Source organism: Zea mays, chromosome 7 (genome assembly GCF_902167145.1).
Source record: "Zea mays cultivar B73 chromosome 7, Zm-B73-REFERENCE-NAM-5.0, whole genome shotgun sequence".
In the NCBI taxonomy this organism is placed as follows: Eukaryota; Viridiplantae; Streptophyta; class Magnoliopsida; order Poales; family Poaceae; genus Zea; species Zea mays.
The window spans coordinates 136,443,466-136,455,114 of record NC_050102.1 but is presented as its reverse complement, the minus strand read 5'-3'; the positions used below and the strand labels follow the sequence as shown (position 1 = coordinate 136,455,114).

At 50.6% G+C, this 11,649-nt stretch overlaps 2 protein-coding genes across 3 annotated transcripts; both read right to left on the bottom strand.

Annotated features, from left to right (window-relative positions):
- Positions 1–1,367: 1,367 nt before the first annotated feature.
- LOC103632919 (uncharacterized) lies at positions 1,368–2,507 on the bottom strand. Its single transcript, XM_023300673.1, has 2 exons — positions 2,299–2,507; positions 1,368–2,212 (listed from the first exon to the last, which is right to left on the bottom strand). The coding sequence occupies exons 1-2, from the start codon at positions 2,398–2,400 to the stop codon at positions 1,709–1,711; spliced, it is 606 nt and encodes a 201-aa protein (XP_023156441.1). The 5' UTR covers positions 2,401–2,507; the 3' UTR covers positions 1,368–1,708.
- Positions 2,508–3,269: 762 nt separating this feature from the next.
- LOC100279479 (Tetratricopeptide repeat (TPR)-like superfamily protein) lies at positions 3,270–6,352 on the bottom strand. 2 transcript variants are annotated; one of them, XM_008653090.2, is made up of 2 exons: positions 3,869–6,352; positions 3,270–3,700 (listed from the first exon to the last, which is right to left on the bottom strand). In XM_008653090.2, the coding sequence occupies exon 1, from the start codon at positions 6,325–6,327 to the stop codon at positions 4,426–4,428; it is 1,902 nt and encodes a 633-aa protein (XP_008651312.1). In that variant the 5' UTR covers positions 6,328–6,352; the 3' UTR covers positions 3,270–3,700; positions 3,869–4,425.
- Between the last annotated feature and the right edge of the window lie 5,297 nt (positions 6,353–11,649).

The window sequence follows — 11,649 nt, the reverse complement described above, 5'->3', positions numbered from 1 at the left end:
TGTGTCTCTTTGATTTTCTGGCAATCATCTCTTTGAGGTCGCGCAACAGTCTGCTTGGACAAATACTAAATATTGATTGGTGTGAGAAGACAGAAGGTGTTGTACACTTGTGCCTGTCGCGTTGCTTAATTCTATCCTACCGCAGGGCCAACCCCAATAACCTATGTTGCTTAATCATTGTTTAGTTTGTTGAACTTTGTTTTCAGAAAATTTGCTCTAATGTATTTAAATTTGGTTTACCGTGTATTTTAAGGTTTAGGTTAGTTTGACAAATTAAAAGTAAAAATACTCGCTCTCAAAAGTCAAACCAAATGCAGAGTTATATTACATAATTTGTATAATTTTATGACTCATAAAATATTGTAACAGTGTCTCCAGTCATAGCAAATTTAAATTTTTCGTATAGGGCCTTCATATAGATTTTTGCTTAGGGCCCCCGAAATGTCAGGACCGGCCCTGGTCGGTGGCAGCGGCAGCGGCCACAAAAACGGCTGCGGCAGTGGCACCGGTTTGAACTTTGAAGCACTTCGGCAGCAACGACGTCAAGGGTAACAGCTCCCGCGACAGCGGCTTCGGTGCGCCCTCACATCTCGTCCAGTCGAGTCGGCTCCTTCATCCCTCCTCCCGTTCAGACGCACTCGGCAGCCAGCCACCAGCTCCTAGCCCCAGCAGCGCCCAACCCTAGCCCCGTCCTCCGCCCACTAGTAGCAGCGACAGTGCGCAGCCTTGCAGGCACGCACAGCGCGGCCCCTGCCCTCTGCTCGCCCCCTGCCCTGAGATAAGGATTGAATAGATAGTAGAGTTTACGTTTGATAATTTATGTGAGTTGTAATTTAGTTCTAGAACTATTAGTTTTGTATTTCTTGATTGCTCCACGTATTGATGCCCTTGCAGTTGCTTGTAGGAGGTGGATGGGATATTCTACAGTCTGGTGGGGAGTAATGAATGGTTCATGGCACATGGTCGTTGCTTGATATGTTAATATTACTAGCATGTCACACAATGTTCATAATGGATATCTCGATCAATCGTCTGTTTATCTTTTACAGCTTATGTGCCTCGATCAGGGACTGATGACAGTTGTTTCAAGCTATATTTGTCTGTTTATAGTTTCTAGCAAGGTCCAAAAACTTACCCATGTTCTATGATTCAGACTTCAGAGGCTGGCATAGCTATGGCACACTTAAATTTACCCTAGTAGGAAAATAAACGCCTTGCATCTTGGGCCAGATTGGAGTTTTCAGCATTTGTTTAAGAAACTGTTGGAGTATACACTATAATTTACCTCTAAAAATTTTTAGCCTGCCCCCAATAGTTATTATTTGGGAGGATATTTTTAGCTTTCTTTTGGAGTTGCTCTTAGTCACTGGAATCAAACGGGATACTTTAGCGACTAAATTTTAGTTAGTGACTAAAGAACCAAACAAGGCCTTATCTATAATTCTATATCTACCATGGTCTACTCTAGTATCTAGGTGAAATAGGAGAAACGGATGTTGCAATGGTTTCCCCAAAAGATTACAGAACCTTTTTTTTTTTGCCGGCATGTCTAATGATAATTGTACAGTATACAGTGCGGATAACATGGGAAAGACAAGGATCACCACCCACTGGCCATGATTCTCTACCGCTTCTCCTTGGTCCTCTTGCCTACTCCATCATATCAGCACCCACGGTCCCCACAGCGCTGCCTCGAGCCACCTCAGCGTCACGCGGCTGATGATGGAGGGCACCGCAGCGCACTCGATGCCACGCGGGGTCGAAGCATGCGCGGGGAGGGCCCACGTCCGTCCATCCTCGACGAGCGGGCCATGAGCGCGGACCGCCAGACCGGGTCCACCTCGCCGTCGGCGGCCGCGGCGAGCCACGCGTCGACGCCCTCGAGGAGCGCGCGCCTGCCGGGCGGCGGCGACACCAGCCGGTCCCCCGGCACGCCGATGGCCGCGGCGCCCCCGTCGACGAGGGAGCGGAAGAAGACGTCGCGCAGCTCCCGTGACGACCCAGCGGCGGACACGCCCAGCCCGCCGCGGCACTTCTGCCAGGGGAACTGGAACACCCCCGGTGGCCGCCGCGACGCCTCGCCCGCCCCCGCCGCGGCCTCCTCCTCCTCCTCCTCCTCCTCCTCCTCCTCCTCGAAGGGGAAGTCCGGCTGCGCGGGCGCGGCATGGATCTCCTCCTCCCTCGCGCGCTTCGCATTGCGCTCCGGCGGCCGCTGGTCCATGCACGCACTGCGCCGCGTCACAACAAGAGCCATGCCCTACGCGTGCGTCAGCATTGGATGGTGGTACTACCTCCTACCTCGTACGGTCGAGAAGACAGCGGAGAGCAGGATCGGATGGGAGAGGTTTTGCGCGCTGCCTGGCGAGGTGGTGTCGATGGTAGACGGTAGACGGAGGACATGGACAGCGGGACGGGCGATCTAACGTTTTGCACGCACGCCACACCAAGGCTCACGCTCGGCTGGCCGGGCCTATATATTAGCCCAACGCCAGAAACGAACAGACCGAACGACCAGGAGACCAATGTCGCTAGTGCAGCGGTATGCTCCTTGATCGAGCGCGTGTACGTGCGACGACGCCCGCCCGAGCCACTGCGATGCCTGCCAGCTAGTCTGCCACGCTTCGCGTCGCCTTGTTGGATTGGAGCAACCCCCACACCTTGGGCTTGATGGGGCAGGGGCGCACGGCACGCGGGCACGGGAACCGCGTGCACTCTCGTGATTCGCCAAACAAGGAACCGAGCGGCCCGTGCTTCGCCGGCACGGTCGTGCGGTGCAGCAACCCGGAGGCGACCACGAATTCCGCGCCACGGGCCGGGATAGCGGCGTGCCCAGCGAATTCCACAAGGCGGCAAGGGCAACAGCCAAACATTACGTATTTACGTATGGGCAAAGCGAAACCCCAACTGCCCTGGCAACAACTGAGCGGGGTCCGGCACTCGCTCGCCGACGGGACTTGGCTGGTCTGCACAGTAAAGGCAGATAGAATGGAGTTTGAAATAGAGAGTCAGATAGAAGATGGGACAAGAAAGCTACCCTAGTAGAGGCTGCCGATTGCTCCGTTCCTCCAAAATTATTATGCTCAGGGCTCAGCCCCCTTGATGACAAACCAAGGGGCACGATAAATTATTATGCTCAGGGTATCAGTGTATCAGGAAACCAGTGCTTCCACACAATGGGGTCAGCTAGAGTGGAGTTTGCAAGAGGCATGATAAATACGAATTTGCAGCTCTAAATTGCAAAAGAAGTTCTCAAGAAACCTCTGAAGAGAGCGTCAGATAATGCCGGTGGTAAGCAATATATTAGCCCCTTGCAGGGTGCACCTTCAAGGCCATAGAATAGTACACGTGTACAGCACCCCACTCATACAACGCTTATCATATAGGAGGATGTGATCCATCCTCAAGTTTGAAAGTCTGATCACAGTACTCTCTGGTACCATCATCAGTGCAGATGAAGCATCTTTTGTTTCTCAGAGGGGTTCTCATATGATATCCGGACACCCCACATCAATTCACAACAATGCCCCCATGTATACTCGTCTCTTCCATATAGGTTAAAGTTAAACAAACAGGAAGGGTTGCCATTGATTGAGGCGTTTAACCATAGTGTGGAAGCACCGGTTTCCTGATACACTATAACTGACAAGAACTGCTCCATGCAATAGGATGCAGCCGAGCCATTGGTATTTCTTAGGATAACCTGAAATGCAAAACGGGACACTCTGTAGCAAAATCATCCGCCAGTAAAGAATCATGAACCTATTACCTATGTCTACACTCACTGTGTCATTCTCGTGAACAAATATCATCTCACAAGCTATCTGGTTTATGTCAACACAGCAAAATGGATTCTAGGAAAGAAAATTACCAGAAGGAAAGCTATCCCAGGCACACGTATGAGGCAGAATAATCCGTTCCGAGGCTAGGACTTGTGACCAGATCAATTATGCATAAGGGCACTGCAGGCATAAAGGTAATCTAGGGACCATTGCAAAGAACACAGACTGATTGATGAGGCTAGCCACGAATTGCCAAACCATCGGCTGTGAGGATCTTCTCTTGTATGACAGTCCAAGAGGCAAAGAATTCACATTTGTTTTCAGCTCTTGTCTTCAAAATTAGGTTTGACTTGAAGGAAATAAAGATGTCCTTGAATTGTGCATCATAAGCTGATTTTGCCTGGTACTTTCCATCCACAGTCCAACACCATCTAATGCAATCTGCGGCACCTGGTTGAAGGTTAATTTGATGCATGTGGATGATCTAGAGGGAAACAAATTCTCCGAGCCGCATGGCTGTTGTGATCTACCGAAGGAAAGGCTTGATCCAGTTGTTATTACAAAGCTCCCACTTCACTGTTTTGTTTTTCCTTTTAGCCTTTTAGGGCCTGAGAATTCACCAACATCCAAAATCCACAATCACCATTCACCAATAATCTCCACAGGAACAAGAGCCTTCGCTGAAATGGTGGAACCTGTTAGTGTCCCTCACAACAATCTCTCTTTTGAATACTTTGGAGACATATTTGAATGCAGAATGGCAATCCCCACATATCCTAATATTCTTCATGATCCGAATTGATGCCCCTGCAGGCATGTTGATCAACGCAAATGCAAGTGCAATCTTCTCGCTATGGTACTTCAACTTTGTCTCCCTCTCTTGCTCATTTATATGCAGAAGCACATGAGCTGTATTGGGGACATATCCTGCTTTTTTAATTCTCATGTTTATCTCCTCCCACATCCTATATATGTCTCCTGATTTCGGATGGGTATCGTCATCTGCCACAAACATATGCACCGAATTCTCGATCTGAACCCAACTGCATGCAGGCTCCTTCTTTACACCAGTTGCCTTCATCATCTTCCTCACTCTAGCAGCATCATTCCATTTACCTGTAGAAGCGTATATGTTATACAACAGCACAGGTGGACCAGTATCATCTGGATCAAGTTCAAAGACATGATCAGCTGCATATTGCCCCATTTTAGCATTCTTATGCATTCTGCAAGCCCCAAGCAAGGCTCCCCAAACAGCAGCTGTTGGTTCCATGGGCATTTTAAACACAAAGATCAGAGCTTCTTTCAATAAGCCAGCTCGACCAAGAAGATCAACAAAGCTTACATAATGATCGATCTCAGGCTGCACATTATAGTCTTTCATCATGTCAAAGTAGTGCTTGCCCTCCTTCACCAGGCCTCCATGACTACAGGCTGTCAAGACAGAAAGGAAGGTGATCTGATTAAGCTGGATGCCACATTTTCTAATTTCCTCAAAATGAGCGACTGCTTCCTTTCCAAGACCATACTGTGCAAGTGCAGTGAGCATTGTGTTCCAAGTAACTAGATCCCTCTTATCCATACGATCAAACACCTTTCTAGCATCAACCATGCTCCCGGACTTTGCATACATGCCAAGCATAGTGTTCCCCACAAAGGCAGTTAGTTTCTGCCCAGACTTAATCAAATGTGCATGCACCCATCTGCCCTGCTCAAGAGCACCTATACGAGCAAATGCAGAGAACATGCTCGAGTACGTAAAGTGTGTCGCCCCAAATCCATTCCTCTGCATCTCTGCAAACTTCATCAACGTGGTCTCTCCATCGGCCTTCCTTGCAAACCCAGCAATCAGGGCATTCCAAGACACCTCGTTCTTCGAGACCAGACGGTCAAACACCATAATGGCCATGTCCATTTGTTCACACCGTGCATACATGTCCAGAAGTGCACTCCCCACATAGACATCCTCATCCCAGTTGTACTTCACAGCCAGAGCATGCATCTGCTCCCCAATGCTACAGCCACCGCAGGCGCCGGTGGCCTTGAGGAGGCTGGTGAACGTGAACCCGTTGGGCCTGAACCGCGCCCTGAGCATGTCGGGTAGAAGCCCAATGGCCTCTGCCGGCATGTAGTTCTGTGCATAGCCCGCGATGAGGTAGGTCCATGAGACCACGTCCCGGCTGGGCATTTTGTCGAACACGTGGCGCGCGTCCGACACGGCGCCGCATTTGCAATACATGTGTATGAGCGAGTTGAGGAGGAAAGCATCGCCCGCGAGGCAGGAGCGGGACAGGTGCGCGTGGATGGCACGAGCACCGGCGAGGTTCTTGAACTGTGCGCAAGCAGCGATGATGGAGTGATATAAGCGCGGGGTCGGCGCGAGCTCGCCCGCGTGAAGGAGGTCGAGTTCGCGAAGGCCGGTGGAGGAGGCGGGGCTGGAGGGGAAGGATATGGGGACGGCGCGGTGAGCTGCCGAGGTGTAGGGCTTGGATGTTCGGCGATGGATATAGCGGTGGAAGAAAAAGAGAAACTTGTGGTGCTTTTTCATGGAGGCGGCGGGCAATTGCGATGTGCAAAACGTTTTGAAACTATAAAATTTATGTACATAATACTTTCTCGGTTCTAGAATATTTATCTCCCATTATTTATTTTTAAACTAATTTACGATAAATAAAAAAACATAGAGAGTATTATACATGATAATAAATATTAGAGTAAACTAGCATATAGCTCGCTATCAGGAATAAGATCCTCGGTCTGTGATACTCATCGGTCAACGAGTGTGTTGACAAAAGGCCTCTATTAATCGGAACTTGTCGGTCAACTGGACGAGAAATAAAACGTTTGCCCTTGAAACACCCGCCACCGGGCGAACCGCGTGGCACCGAGCCAGGGTCGGGTGCGGCGGAGCTAGACAAGGGTCCGAGCGAACCGAAGCGAAACCACTCGAGTGGATCCCTCGTCTGGCTCGAGACTGACCCAGCATAAGTGACCGACCGTATTAACCTGGCACCGAGCCACGGTAGAGGCCCATAGTTGTGCACAAGATAGAGAAGTCCCAACACGGGTATCTATGATGGTGGTGGTGGTGTCGTCGATGTCAATAGAGGTGGTGTTGCCGGTGCTGACAGTGGCGACCATTACGTCGCAAAGGGTGGATGACGTCCTCTTACATGTGTTCGTAGGCCAAGATATCGACCTTCGCCATGAAGACGATGATCGACACGCTCACCAAGGAGATCATGGAGGATGCAGAGGATCCTATTTCATCTGATGATGAATGAAGTTATATCCATTGCAGGGAGCATGGTGATGTGCCATTATAACCAACTACAAAACGAGAGTTGCAAGAGGAAAAGGCAATTTAGTATTGTGGGATGATGCTTCTTTTTTCCTCTTGAAAGAAATTGTGACGAACTAATCATGCTGATAATGAGCTATGAGTAATTACAACTAAAATAAAAAGGCACGAGAAAAAAGGTATTTTCTCAATCTTTTAGTGACCATGAGTGGTGAGCACCAAATCTAGCACTGTAAGACTAGATGGTCTAGTCTTGTGGTCTGAACGATCTGGCAGAGCTGTTCGGAAGGTCTACAATTAAATTAATTCAGACTGAAAACTGTTGGAATTCGTCTAGGAACGGGTCCAGACCTCTCCTATGAAGGGATACGACCGATTGAATGATCCAACAATCAAACTCAAACATCAATTTATCTTATGCATTAGCCTTAGAGTAGTTTTAACCCTAGTTGTAGTTTCGCATCTTTAATCTTCACCTCTTTTCAACTGTACGTCATCTAGAGGAGCTTTGGGTGCCCTATCGATATCAAAACAACCCCAAGATCCTTCCTCCCCAACTGATCCCTCCCGGGAGGTGAGATATTGGTTCTATCGAAGCTCACCATGCGACCGCGGACAGTCCACTGCCTACAGACGGACAGGGTCCGCACGCCAGCGAAGTAGAACATCTCTCTACAAGTCGCGATGAGTCTAGCCATCACCGTGAACGGTTCGTGCTCCCACAACAAGGACCCCAAGGTCTTGCATGGTGTGCAGGCTCTAGGGTTCATTTGGTTTTTGGCTCCAAAAGAAACCAACAAGTATATGTTTAGGTATAAAGGGAAAGATGGAATTGAGGGAAAAATTATTTGTCATGCTTCGTGGCTCATGTAACTAGCATCGTGGAGTGTGAGATCCTTACTTATCATATCTCTTATTTTGAACTTCACGTTGTATAGTCTATAATAGAAAATAGTGTTTTATACGATTGTATGAATGATCTGTTGGTCACAACCTAACAACTTGAATCGATTTAGATAATTAAAATCAAATCATATATAAATACTTAAACAAAATATTTCACATGACTAACACGAGTCTGTGCTACACGTTCTCTTTCTCTCAAGACCGAGAGAGTCGTCCCATCTAGGGCTAGTTTGAAAGCTATGAAACCGGAGGGAATTGGAGGAACTAAAATCTTTTTCGGTTTTTGGATTCTCAAACTAACCCCTAATATTTATCAAACTATAATAAATAAAACCCCTCCCCAAGCCTGTTTTGGTTTTTCGTCGAAAAACTACCAAAATCGACTGGTTTGCCTTTTAAAAATAAAAAATCAAATCATCGGTTTACCGCTAAAAACCGGCGGCAAACTAGTGAAACGATTAGTTTTGGATGTTTTTTTATGTTTCTCGGCAATTTTCAATATTTAAATAGTTTGTGTTCACAAATTCAAATAAAACCTTTTTAGTATATTCCTCGGCGAAACATTGGTATTTTTTAACGGTTTCATTGTTTTTAACAAAAACAATGATAACTTTAAATAATAAAAAATTAAATAAATATTAGATATACCACACAATATTAATATCTTATTATAAATCTGTTGGGGCGAAGGCAAAGACGCCACCCTTCGCTCGAGGCCTTCGCCGTAGTCGTTGGCCTAACGGAGACAAGACAACGGGCAGGGACACCCTTCGCCCCATACGACATCGGACGAAGACCCGTGACGAGGTCATCCCACCGTGCGGCCTCGTCCAGCACGGAGGCCCACGTGTGATCCGGCCCATTGTAACGGGCCCTGCATGGCCGCTGCGTGTTACGGGCCTAATTTGTAAAGGCGTCCCTGTAATTACAGTCTGTAACCCCGCTTTATGGGAATATTCCGGGGATAATCTAGGTGTCTGAGGGCACATGCGTCCTTAACACGGGACGCTGGGCACCCGGACACCTATAAATACCCCCGCACAGTGCCCTTGAGAGGCTAGATGAACAGAGCTTTTGCCATCATGTGCTGAAACCCTGTTTGCGCTATTACACCCCCCGTTGGATCAACCTGCGCCTGTGAGCAAGTTCCAACATTTGGCGCCCACCGTTCGTGCTACGAAAAAACCACCCGCGATGGCACCCAAGAAAGCTAGCTCGAAGGCTGACGAGGCTGCGAAGGCAGCACTGCTGGCCGCAAAAAAGGGCAAGGCCCTCGCACTCACCCACTCCACCCACCAAGAGGCTGCTGAAGACGATGTTCCCCGCACCTGCGAAGACGACGTTCTCCGCACCTGCGGCCTTGGACAACCGCAACCTCCCCCAGGCTTCGCCCCGTCGGAGGGCGCGGACCTCACCGAGGACGGTGAAGTCCTCGGCGTTTCAGCAGAAGAACAGCTGCAGCTGCGCGCCCTGCGCCTCAAGAACCGCAATCTCCAGAGGCAAAAAGAGATACTGGAGGCCAAGCGCCAGCGCGTGTCTGCACTAGCCAAGGTGCGGCAAATGATACGCGACGAAGAGCAGAAGGCCCAGGACCTCGAGCGGGAGATCGCGCTGATGCAGCGCGAAGGCCACCTCGGCCTGCAGCACGGGCCGCCCCTGCAACAGCGCGTGCAAGTGGAAGACCCGCACTTCCCCTAGCGCGACTACGCCTTCCCACACGCCGCGCCATTTCAAGGGGTCAACTACCTCGACGAGCGAAGTCCCCTGGCGCCACATCTGCAAGTGACACCCTGGCCTGCCAACTTCCGGGCAGGGACCTATCCCAAGTACAACGGCAGCATGGACCCAGCATAGTACATCATGAGTTATCAGGTCGCCGTTGCATCTTCCGGAGGGGACGACGCCACAATGGCCAAGTCTTTCATCATCGCCCTCGAAGGCCCAGCTCTCACCTGGTTTACCAGGTTGCCCCCGCTGTCCATTGACTCCTGGAGAAGCCTAAGGGACAAATTCCTGCTCAACTTCCAATGGTACCGCCCAGACACCGACGCCTTGGCCGAACTCTCACTCTGCAAGCAGCTGGAAAAAGAGACTCTGTGGGAGTATTACCGCAAGTTTCTAACACTCAAGTCACAGCTGCCCTCAGTTGATGACCAGATCGCCATACACTACACCATCAGTGGCCTTCGCGCCGACGTCCTTTACATCCATTGCATCAGGGACCCGCCCAAGAACCTCCAGGAATTATATCAACTATTTGAAAAATATGCCAAATCCGAAGAGCTCCACCAGCGCAAGGTTGAGTCTCAGAGGAAACCAAAAGATGCTCCACAGTCCAACCGCACGTGGACGAGGACTCCGCAGCCAGACTCTGGCCGAGACGGCCGTAATCAGCAGCAGGTGCACAACATTGCCAACCAGCACCCCGCTGGTGATGCCCCTCGCCGCCAGGAATATCCCCCCAGGGCCGCGGAAGTGAAACTCGCGGTAGGGGCCAGGGACGTGCGCAGCCACCGCGCCGATTCTACTGTCTCTTCCACGGCGAAGACTGCGCCCACCAAACCAAAGACTGCCCAGAGACGAAGGCCGCCAGAGACAGGATGGCACGGGCGCAACCGGCCGACAACCCAAGAGTCGTCGCGCACACTTATCAGCAACACCCTCCACCATACATCCACGCCCCCGCCCCGCATCCACCGCACCACGCTTACCAACACCATCAGGAAGTACAAATCGTACCTCCCCCACCCCCACCTCCACACCAGCAACAACAAAACATCCCCCACCCCCACGCCCCCAAGCAAGAAGACTTCGCTGATCAGCCGTATCGCGGAGTCATTCATATGATCACTGGGGGGTCCAGTGTCGACTTCGACACCAAGCGACAGAAGCGGGACCACTACCGCAGCATCAACCACGTCGCCATCACCGGTCCAGTCGTGCAGACGAAGTGGTCCCATGTACCGCTAACTTTCGACGCCCGAGACATCGACCTGCGCAGCGCCCCCCATGTCGACGCCATGGTCATCAACTACAGCGTGGCAGGCTGGGACCTGCACAAAGTCCTCGTTGATAATGGCAGTCAGGCAGACATCATTTTCCTCCATGCCTTCGACCGTATGGGCATAAGCCACAGCTTGCTCAAGCCTTCGGACAATCCGTTGTACGGCTTCGGCGGCAAGGGCACTTTTCCTATCGGCAAAATAGAGTTGCCTCCCTCCTTCGGTGTAGCGCCCAATGCCCGAAGTGAGCAAATAACCTTTGACATCGTCGACATGGTGTATCCGTACAACGCCATCATGGGCCGCGGCTCCATCAACAAGTTTGAAGCAGCCATTCACGGATTGTACCTGTGCATGAAGATACCAGGTTCGTTAGGCGCCATCTCGGTCTACGGCAATCAGCAGACTGCGCGCAATATAGAGCGGGACTTCGTCCCCGGGCAAAGAAATGTCCACTGCCTTATGGCCCAGCGCGAGGTCCCAGCGCCCGCCAGCTCAACTGAAAAACAACACAAGGCGCAGCTGCAAAGCAACGACGGGACCAAGACTGTTCCCCTCAACCAGGCCACGCCCAAGCAAACAGTCACGATCAGCGAAGACCTCACTTCGCATGACGAGGAAAAACTCCTGTGCTGCTTGTCCAAGAACAAGGACATCTTCG